The 11,990-nt window shown below is 37.7% G+C and overlaps 1 protein-coding gene across 1 annotated transcript in view; it reads right to left on the bottom strand.

Moving 5' to 3' along the window:
* The window catches only part of ZFAND4 (zinc finger AN1-type containing 4), a 30,149-nt gene extending 18,159 nt beyond the window's left edge, over positions 1-11,990 (bottom strand). The window contains 5 exon segments of the mRNA XM_065746664.1: positions 706-853; positions 3,541-3,715; positions 5,606-5,673; positions 5,776-5,851; positions 11,807-11,990. Coding sequence (XP_065602736.1) covers positions 706-853; positions 3,541-3,715; positions 5,606-5,673; positions 5,776-5,851; positions 11,807-11,990 — 651 coding nt within the window.

Genomic DNA, 11,990 nt, shown 5'->3' on the forward strand with positions numbered 1-11,990 from the left:
AAAACATCACCATATCATTCACACTACTCTCTCACCTGTTGCTAACTACCAAGACTTCACACCAACGTCAGAATATCAAGATCAAAGATTATAATCAGAAAAGACCGCATGTCAGAGGAATAAGAAAAGGGAAGCCAGAATGCCAGTGAAGTTATTCAGAGCTGCACAGTGTCTCAGACAAAAAAATGAATGAAAATGGGTATCTTCATTTTACACCTAGGGAACCAAGATTGACGTTAAAGAATTTTACTAATCCAGATCTCCTGAATACCAGCCTAATGTTTTATCTGCTAGGCAATCTTGTTCTCATATTTACAGGACTCTTAGTTACAGTAATTCTTAAATGAAATTAGAAATAAGTTCCATTTCAGTTAAACATTGTTCATTCTCTACTGGAAGAGTGCTGGAAAACAACAGTAAAGTATCAGAAAGAAAGCAGAACAACCACCACAAAAATAATGTAAATACATCCACGACAAGCACTGAATTCTTTGAATACTCAAAGGCAGATTCAAGAGAAGCCAATGCCCCAGGGAAGAAGAACATTTGTGTTACTGTTCTTCTTTTTAAACAACAGATAATAAATCACATACCCTTTACCACTCCCCTTCCCCAGACAGTAAAGTATCCAATCTGTTTTTCTAAAAAGCCCGTACTGGGGAAGTGCAAACTATCTGATCATAGAAGAATTTAAATCATTTTTACCTTTTTACTTAAATTCATGTTCTTCATCTTCGCCTTGAGCAGTTTCATTTTATTCATAGTAACTGCATTTTCAAAAATCTGTTGGCCACAAGGTGTTGCTTGTGTCTCATCTTCATCAGCAGCATTTAAGTTATCAACTGAACCAACACTGAAAATAATAAAAATTGTTTTCACTTCTGACTTAATTATGTTTTCAGTGTATTCTTACAACTAGAAAGTCAAATCCGTAGTTGATCTGTTGACAAAGCATTATGAAAAATGGTATGCAAAGACATTTCAAATCCATTATTTTAGAACATAAGCATTCCTTATTAGAGTGCTCACAAAAAATGATGATGCTGAAACCAGTACACAGTCCCACTTCTGGGAAGTTGTTATACCATGTACAGTTGGTTCACATTCACTATATATTTTCCGCACAGAGGGAATATCCAGTTCCACAAGTGTCTCCTGAAGGCCAAAGTTGTTAACACTGACTCAGACAACAAGCTGACCAGTTTTCCAGTTAACCAGACACTGGCATGGAAGGAAAGTCCAAATTTCTATCCATCCCGAGGGGTGTTCTCACCATAAATGGAAATGGAGGGGTCACCCATTTGGATGTGATATTCTATTTCTCCTTTTCAAAATAAAAATAAAAAATAAAAAAGGATCAGTTTAGGTTTCTCAAGAATCTCACATTTGGAAAAAAGCATACGGATAAGAACTTTGAGATCTAAGACAAAATAGTCTAATTCAGCAGTCACTGGAAGTTCACACCATATTTTTCCAATTTGTATTCCAAAAGAATGCAAAACCTCAACATTTTAAAATCAGAATCTGACTTGCTTTCTTCCTAGGAAGCATTAGTCAGTAACACACATCCAACAATTGACAGATAAATAAAAAAATCATTATGAATGTCCATTCATTACAAATTGATGCCTTTTTAATCCCATATATAATACTTTTTAAAGAGTATTCCAATTCTTTCATTAGGCTGCCATCATCTAGAAATCGTGACAATCAGGTGATTGCCTCCTGTTCATAAAAATGTTTTATTATACCAAACAAAAATTTCTTCTCTCCAGCAACTAAAGGTGATGGGTAGGTCAGTACCAAAACCCAGTACCAAAGGTGGCATCTTTTCTGACTCCTGTAAATCTTTAGTCATGAGCCAGTGTTTTTGTACCGACTTTTCCAATGCTTTTCCTAAAATGTAGCAAAACTCAGAAGGTAACACATATGGGAGACAGACTTTTAAGAGCAGATTCAAAACAAGTCAGCAGAATAGTCCAGTCATTTCTTACCAGACACTGAACAGCTCTGTACAGGGATGGTCAGCGTGTACATTACATACCCCTCCTGGCAAAGATTCAACACTACACAATCATCTCAGATCTGCCAAGATTTAAGTCATCAACTCAAAACCATTCTCTGAACTTCCCCTCCTTCAATGTAAGGATTGAAAGAAGAGGGATATAACAGCCCCATGCTTTACTTTCCCCCTCTATACGAAAAGGTTTTTTTGTTTGTTGGTTTGGGTTTTTTTTGCATTTCCTGACTAAATGGAGACAAAAAAAAAAAGATTAATAGAAGAGTTTCTCCTTTAATTTGAATATAAAGCTATAAAAGTGGGATGGGGAGATGTGTTCTTCATTATACTTTGAACTCATTTCTCAATTGACTTTCTCCATTGGTGTCAACATTCTTGAATTCTTGCTTACAAAACGTGTCTTTCTAAGACAATCAGTATATTGTTAAAACACTGCCAGCACTCCTCCACAATTCCAGATATTTTCTTTTAATCCAGAGACAACAATCACTGTATGTACTTACACTTTGACAAGCTTTAACAATTAAATGCAAGAAAAGTAAAACAATCTGGAGAGCAACTAAACAAAAAAACACCTAATTTCTAAACTACAGTCACTGAATTTTCAAACGTGAAAAACATGACCTTGGTTTCACTTTGTAAACAGTGAAAAGAGGCTTGGAGAAAATGTAGCTAGCATTACAAATCTATCTTAAAACTATCTTACAAATATACAGATATTAAGTGTTTCAGGGGATTAAAAAACCTATATCCCAAAGCTCCAGTAAAGACAACATAATATTTTTTTCCAATATATTTTATCAATTTTGATAGTGTCAGAAGAAGATTCAGACTAGCAGTCTGTTTACTATAAAACAGTAGCTTAAGTGACAGTCTAACTCCTTTGATAATATCAGTACTATGATTCTAAGGTAAGTTCGGTGTTTCAACATTAGCTAAACCGAGGTCAAGTTATGTTTAAAGGTCAGTTCTATTAATAATTATTTCAGTATTTTTTTTTTCTAAGAAAAGACAAAAATAGAAAGAAACAAAGTTTCTCTAAAGCTTTAGGCAAACTCTGCCAGTTTACACTGACAATCATTTATCTTCCTGCCTAATCACTTGCACAATTCATTTCCATATGGAAAAGAAGATTTACACTGAGGATACAGCAACTTTTATGACATTAAGTGTAAAACTGTAGTAACTTTTTTTTTTAATTAATGGAAGTTTTTAATATCCTTATTGACAGGTTGACTCCCACTTGCATAAAACTGCCTTTGGGAAAGGGCTACAATGTCAAGAACTGCCTCAAGTACAAGGTCAGCACTAGCTCACTTTACTGACACACAGCGATGGACAACAGTCAGCATGATCACCCACCACGGAGCCCTACTGTGTAGTCAGGTCAACCACTTAAAGCATTTTGGCATCCCTTAGTACACTATTATCCCAATAGTCCAGGTATTCTTTTGACAAAGCTGAAAATTACATTATTCTTCAAGATGGAGATGCCATATAAAGATTAAAACCAACTTTACCTGAAAGATTCAGGCAATGGATTTGAAGTATCAACTTGCTCTACTGCACCAAAGAAATTCTGATCTCGATATACTAAGAAGGTAGCTTGTTTGTTAAATGGTCCTTTCTCCCTGATCTCATCTCTGCTAGGATCCATGTATTCAGCTGTTTCCCTTATAGGGTCTTTCACAGGAACTATGAGAAGAATAAAACAAAACAGAATAAAACCAAATTATTTCAACTTCTGTCAATCACACTGTATTTTCAGACCATGCCTAAATACAACTACAGTTACAGTATAGCAAGTCCTTCCACTGGAAGACAACATCAACCAAAGATTCAACTTCAAGCAGTTTCTTTCAGACACTCTTGCTGTTTTGTAAATAGCACTCCACAGATTCAAGTCAGATGCTTAAATATGCCAGATTTACGGCTCTGCATTTCAGTGAATTCTTTATTAGCAAGCAAAGACTAAGAAACAACAAGAAGTCTTTAGAAATAAACTAGCTGAGATGTTAACTGCTATACATCTACTGTTTAAATAATCTACCCTCCAAAAGCCCCTGTTCACTAATCACAATTTAAAATCCAATCCAGAGGTACTCTTTAGAGTTTAGGCACTCTAAACCATTACGCTCTCAGATTTTCTGACAGACATGAGAGAAAACAGTCAACCGATAAAAATAATTTTAAAATGTTTTAGAGGTTTTTAGCCTATTTCAGAGTCAGAAGAATGGGTCCAAAATAAAATTACTGGAATACCTTTAAAAAAAAAAAACAGCCTCAATTTGGGTAATTCTATCACTACAGAATTAGAAGAAAAAAGTAGTTTAGCTCAATTTTCATGGTAAAAAGGAATGCCCTAGCCGTGTTTCTTCCATTAAGGTAGCAGATCCCTGGATTCTTATTACTAAGAGCACTCAGGACAGCTAACAGGAGATTCCTCAGGAAGAGCAGCTAAATGTTTACAGAAAACTTGTCATATCTTAAATCACCCAACTGTCAGCTGCTGCCAGATGACAATCAGGCCTCTTAGGGTACTGAGCTCTTTTAAAACAAAGACTAACGTAGTTCTCCTACAGTAATACAACCTAAAATGTCAATTCAGTTAAGTTTACAATGTAAATACACCTTGTTTTATAAAAAGTATCTCTGGTAAACTATACTTAGGACAGCATTACAACTAAGGCTTCATTACATTAAAGCACTCAAACGTTAGGCACAATGTTTTTATCACCTTTGAGAGCTCAGATAAGTTTACAATTGGAATTTGCAAGGTAAAAGACATGCTGACTGTTTTCCCAGTGAAAATTAAAGAGATTCTCCATTTGCAGTTTTCATTCCTCTATTAACAATCCACAAAACCAAACCTAAAGCAATTCCCATTTCTTATTAAACAGTGACATTAAGGTAGCATTTCTTTCTCCCACAGGTGAACAATTGTTGCCTATAAGACTTGATGATGCTATACAAACAAAGATACACAAACTAAGTGCAAACTAAATTAAAAGAGATGGTGCATTTGTTGCACTAAGAGGGATATTTTTACCAAGTTGTCACGGTGTAGTCCGTGACAGTAACCCAAGGGAAACCGAGAAGGGAGAGAGAAAAGAGAAAACACAGAAGAAACCAAACTGCAGCAAAGCTATGAGTGCTGGAGAGGGGGGGTGGGGGGAAACGGAGGGAATAGATGGGTCTACAAAAAAACAACGGCACGATTTGAGAAGGAACGGTAACTTCACTAAATCTAATAAAATTGAACAATTGAGGGAGAAATGAAGTTTCCAAACCAAAAGCTGTGAGCATACGTTAAGGAGGAATTGCAGGGGAAGCACACGTGCTGAAGCTCCGCAGCTATGCCCAGGCAGCACCGCCCGGCGCGGAGCTCCGCCCCTCTGCTGCTCCCACCAGCATTAACTCCTTAACTGCTGCATGATGCACTGATGTGGAATACCGGCATCAAAACCACAACACAAGTATTTTCCAATTAACTGGAAACTAAAGTCTGCTTGCCTGAAATAGTTAACAGTAGCTGTTCACAGTTTGAAGTTGAAACCATTAGTTTTTAACAAAGTTAGCACCTACCTCTTCTAGTCTTAATAGGTCCACTTCGCATAGCCAGAACTAACTTCAGAGTGCAGCCTCCTGAAATACTGGAAATAACAATAAATGAATTTTTGTTACATACTCTATTATACATTGTCTATGCTAATAATTACTTAGAAACATTCCTTGCAATTTTATTCTATACTTACTTATAATCATTCAAACAATAATCATCTTTCAGTTCCACGTTACTCCAAATTAAGTGCTGCTGAGAGACAGGAATACCTAAAGGGAGCAAAAAGGAAAAAAAAAGATTTTAATTGGAGTTTGATGAGAGGGTTTTTGGGGAGTTTTGTTTTTTGAAGAATGTGAGTGCACAAGAATAAGAAAGGAGATCACAAGAGAAGGAAGCAAGCAGGACAAGGACGTACACTTGAGCAGCCCTCAGTCAAAACATCTGACCTTCTGAATAGTTATTAAGAACGAGGGTGATGTTTTCAGCAGGCTTGTTGGTCTGTAGCAGCACTCTGTTGCTTTAGATTTTATAGAACGCATGCTCTTTTCCAGTCATCAGTTGAGGAAGGGCTGTTTTTTCCCTCCCCCTTATCTGCACCTCAGAGCTTTCTGTCTACCGACACAAGAAATGGGATAAAACTAACTACAGAGGTACTGAATTATTTATTACAGATAAAGTCCGTGATATTCTGGGTTACTCACAGCTAAGACAAGATTGCATTAAAGTAACTGGTGACAGCTCTAAATATGTTTTATCGCCACTTGAAGCTCATATGTTCAACACAAAGAAATTCATACTACAAACTTCTACCACCTTTAGGTGTTCTTCTAGACCATCAGAATGCTCTAATACTATTATCTAGTACTCATCTTCAACTCAAGTTCTGGGACAGATATGGTACCACTTTTTTGTTTAAAGGAATAAGGAGCAAGTTCTTGGCATGCTTACTTAACAGTCAGTCTACATGATGATCAACTTTGTTTCCTTTTCCCTGCACAATCAATTCATTTATGTATAGACATGATACACACTGAAGAGAGTAAGTATAAGCTGGTACAACCTGAGGTCTTCACACATTTCTATCAGAATGCTGCATCTTTCCAACTTTTGGATAGTATAAGTTAGGACAGTTATGAGAAGATGACATCTCTGGCCACAAGAAACAGCAAGGCTACTGGGGAGATGAAGAGTTTTTTTTTTTTTTTTTTGCCTTTGAAAATAAATAAGTAAATAATCGTTCCATATGCATCACAAGGAAGTACTTCTGCTCTATGTACCTGCTGAAATCAATATTTAAGATTTCATTGTGCACTCCTGAAAAAACATAATTAAAACAAAACCCACAGAGGCCAAAAACTACTTGCTGAAAAAGGTCTAAACACTGTTACTTAGATTAGGAAGCAAAACCTATAAATATATTCTCCAAAAGGTTAAAGTAACCTTATTGTATACGTTCATTCTTTGTCACTTTAATGTCAGATTGTGTCATCTGTTGCTCATTTACATGCTCAGATACTTAAAAGGATGTGCAAGTAGCTCTACCACATAGACTTCTAAAAATACATCTAGTGAGATGGGAATATGAAGATCAGGGTCCTTCAGTTGTTTTGGCAAAGGCACTCAGCTTCTCTGAGCTTGTGACAGCATCTTGCGAGTTGGGCAGAAAGTCAGTAAAGCAGTCTTTTCCTAAGCAGGAGAAAGGGCATGAAATCACCACCACCCATCAACAGCAGAGGAAAAAGGGGCCAGATTCTACCAAAAGTCCAAGAAATTCAACAAGCTAAGTGGACACTCCCATGTATAAGACCGACTGCATTTTGGTGGAACTGTCATGTTTTTTTAACGTTTTAGGAACAATGACTACAGCTGATATTTTCTTTTATGAATGACCAACACAACCCTGCTGCACTTGGAAGGTAGTCAGAACAAGTCTTATATTATCTGAAGTACACAAGCCATTTATGAGGAGATGTGTTCATATAATAGAGTAACGTAATAGCTATTATCCTGCCAGCTATTTAATAACTGACTACTGGTTAAATTTCAAGTCTGCAGCACAAGCAAAACAAGAATGAGCCAGCAAGAGCTAGCAAGCCTGCAACGAAGTCCTTTTCTTTGTGATCAGGAGACTGCAAAGCAACAGTCATTACAGTCTGCATTTGTTATGGTTTCAGCAGCCTCCAAGGAGCAATTTCCAATTACCCTGATAAACTGAGAGAGTATTTGTTAAAAAGGCTGGCTTGCAACTAGCAGCACTGCTGTGAAGCATGTTTTTGCTCATCTAACAATGACAATGTACTTTTGATTAAATGAACAGATGCAAACACTATACACTGGTATAATGGGAAACAGGTGAGACAAGTACGTATTATTAAGTCCCTTTCATGCTGCTTTCTAAGAATTCTGTATGTATACACAAATTAAATGCTACGTGGCTTACAGGTTTATGTGCACAAAGTTAGGCATCAGCTGTTTTCTGGATTATAGTAAATCTTTCTTAAGGAGACATTTGAATGTAGGATCAGCATAGCACTGGCAACAATAATGAGAACTGCACAAGACACTCATCTACCATCCCCTTCTCCTTAAGCTGCACATGACTGCACCGCTGCTCTGCTCTAAGTTAGTATTAAGAGGAAAATAGGGCAATGAGGTAAAGCCCAGTGCTCAAAAACCAATTGAGCAAGCCAGGTGAAACTGTAGGAAGACAGAAGTTTCTTCAGACTGTCAACGGGTCTATAGCCATTTCAACAGACAAGATGACCTATTAAAGTGGTGATAATGGGGGCAGAGGAAAGGGAAGGAGGGATTTGATGCCACCTCTGAATCAGACATTCAGACGCACCCTTATGGTTCTCTTCATTTTTTTTCTAGCATGGAAAGTAGGCTCAAAAAAACTGGTGTGGTTTGACCCTAAAAAAAGCCCTACAGATTTTAAAGCAACCTTTATTTTCTGTTGTAAGTAGAATGTTACTATGTTTAGGAACACAAATATTTTAAACTCAAAGTTCAAATGCAATGTTCTTATCTTTCATCCCGTGTTGAAATTGCTGCAGAGTTCTTTAAACGTTTACTTTTTGTTCCTGCTTACAGAGGCTGGGATGACAGCCTCCATTCTGCCCCCTAAACTGTCTACACCAGGGAAGAGCTGCAAAGGTTCACAACAACTTACAGCACCAGGTGATGCTTCCATAACTGCCAAAATCACCAGCCTTCATTTATATGATAATAGCCTACATCAGCATATGCAGTTTCATGTATTATCTACAATTCTTTTACAGACCAAAGTATTAATTACTACAAAAAGTGCACTGTCTGAACATTCCTTCTATAAAATTAAATATAATAAGATGTGGTTCTGAATGAAAATACTACAGCTCACCCAGCCCAGCAGCCACAACGATTTGTGCAATGGAGGAAGCAAGAAGAAATCACTTGAGGGAGTGTCCAGTGTTTATCATTTAAAATAAATGCTATTTGCTCTGTCAGTGAAATCCTGCTATTTTTAAGCACCATTAATGTGTTTAAACCTCACTCTTTCACATCACTTTGCAACCCAGATACTGTCCTACCCCTGACCATCAACGTGTGGTCCAACTTTAAGATCCCAATATCTACGATATTTCAGATATTCAATATCCAATGTTTCAGACACATGCCTGGATCCAATCCAAAGCCACAGTTAACTTCAATTTACAAGCCAATGTGCACGGAAATTTAGATATGCTAGAATCCATTAATGCATTTTAACCCACGTTCACTGATTAAAGCTAACTGGAATGAGAGATGTGCGACCCATAGCTCTTTTTATCAGGGTACCAATGTCTACTGCAGCTGTCTGAACAAACCCTTTCCACATCAGCTCACTGAAGAGGCACCAAGATGACAAACAGCATCAGAAATATTTCAAAATTCCTTATGTGTTGCCCATACTATCCCTTCTTATTACAGTCTACAGCTATCATCAGTCTAGTTTTTGACAGACTCAGTTTTTACTATTAACCTTCTAGAACTAGAGGGACTGATGGCAATTTACCAAACCTGTTCACTTCTGATATGATTCTAGATCTTATACTTGGAGATGTCAGGTAGAAAAACAAATCATTTTTCCAAACCTTACTTTTGTATGCTTATGCACTATCATCCTCAACACATTTATCAGCCTCCAGAGACAACACATACTCTAAGGGACTTGTAGAGTCTCCTAGCAGCGCAGGAGCATTCTCCAGACACATATACAGCTTAACCGGGAAAGGCTCACACACTCCATGGAAGCTGAAATGTTATAATAATAAATAGCTGCTGGAAAAAAATAAAAATAAAAAGTAAGCTTTCTGCTTCCCATGCCAGACCATAACTACAAAATTACTTCACAGTTCTCCCTCCACCTGAGCGATTCACTCACTGCTTGAACTTTTGCTCTAGAACAGAAACTTCACTACTGAAAAGTTTTTTGCTTTTGCTTTTGTTTGTTCTTCAGAATATACAACAGTAGCCTCAAATGCGGTACAAAATTGATTTATCATTGTGTCTGCCCCCTACAGACTTGTATACATAACCAATCAGTTTCCTCTGCCTCTCCATAACTCACACTGACCAGGAAGTTACAGATCTTTTAACTATGTTCTGGAGTACTAAAGTATTTGACTATAAGAACCAGATTATTAATAAAGAAGTCAATACAGTGAGCACCTAAATCATTAATTTATCATCCTAAAACATACAACATAAAAGCCAAATCTCTATTAAGTGCTGAGCTCTTGGAAGAAACCTATGACACTCTGAAGTTGGGCATAACCAGCCTACAATACTAGGCTATAGATACAATTCAGTGCACCAAGCTGCAGTCTCCTGTTTCAGACACAAGAAATTCAAACTCTTCTTCCTCACAGTCTTCCTACCAGTCTTTGTGCATCCTTTAAAGCTCTTGCCTTCATCTGTACTGTCTCAACAGTTTATCTCCTGCTGCTTACGCTTTCTTTCATTTCACTCATAGCGCCGTATCATATCTGCTTGCAGCTTTTGTACCACTATAACCAACCATGGAATTAAAAACATAAATAAACAAAATCCTTTTTACATTTCACCTCTAGTCTCCAGAAGCTCCTCAACACATTCCCTGACTCATGTTTAATTAAGGTTCTACTACATGTAATCAAAGAATGTCCACATAACTACACTAATTCAGCTACATTGATATAAATCTCTACTTATGCACTATGCACGTGGTGGAGCTTCTTGTATGTAGCCCCATTAGCCAAAAGTCACCCTTACTGTCGCAATGCTTCTGCTTCAGTTCATTAGCATGGATTTCCATAAAGGGAGAAGAGTATCCTTGATTCAAGTATCATATTACATCTCCCAAGTGGGTTCCACGCAGACAGAAGAATGAAAAATGCGGACAGGTAGACAGAGGAAAGAAGATCCCTTGTCTTGAAATTAGAAACTGCTGTACTGTCAGCTTATGCAGCTACACAGTTCTGTAAGGACTATGAAGTGCAAGAATGCAATACTGCAAAGCAGCGGAGTATTGATACAGAGGTATTTTGAATCACGTTCTTCCATGCCAAATAAGAGGTGAGAGAACTGACCCGCCACGCATTTCCTCCTTCCATTAGCATCATACCAATCTCATAAACTAAAGGTTATCATTTTGCAAGACACATACAAAGTTCATCACACTGCCACCACCGCAACATCTTTCATCTACTCAGAACTCTCATCAGCAGCCTCATGCTTTCCTTGCAGCTGGCCTGCTGAGCAGTTACACCTTCAACTGTGGTGAGGAACTGCCATAACCCAACCAAACTAAGGGGTAACAGCCACAGCACCCAGTCTGATGTGAGCTCAGAGCTGCAATACAGATGCGCTGCAAGACTCTTGACAGCCCCTGCTTTGAGAACTCCCACTGATTAACAAGGGACTTCTATGTCATATAACATGCTGAACACCGAAAAGGTTACACCCCATTTAGTTAAGAGAAGTAGTGATTTGCAGTAGACATCATATGAATTATCACTGATACACAGTAATAAAGAATAAGAAAAAACCCACTCAGGTGAAGCCTACGATATGAAGCGATAGGAAAATTAAAGAAAAAACAACTCTGAAACCTAACCCACAAGTTGAGCATCTAGCTTATGTGCACTACCGAAAGAGTAACCTGTAAAACAAGACTTCCTCTGAAGCGATCAAGTTTTGGCTGAAACAAAAGAGCACAGTACCTTCCAGCAGCTGAATCTCTGCTTTCACAGAAATCACCTTTTCAAAGGGCAAAACGTGCAGCTCGAAGCGCGTTCCCGTCAGCCTTTCAATGAAGAGCTCCATGGTTTCATCGGAGGGGCACTTGTAGTAAAACAGTCCCATGTTCGCCTCATTGAAGAAAGGAGGCTCCTTTTTGTTGGCCAT

This window comes from Cyrtonyx montezumae, unplaced genomic scaffold, assembly GCF_038088225.1.
Source record: "Cyrtonyx montezumae isolate F1298 unplaced genomic scaffold, pur_monq_1.0 scaffold_4, whole genome shotgun sequence".
Lineage (NCBI taxonomy): Eukaryota > Metazoa > Chordata > Aves > Galliformes > Odontophoridae > Cyrtonyx > Cyrtonyx montezumae.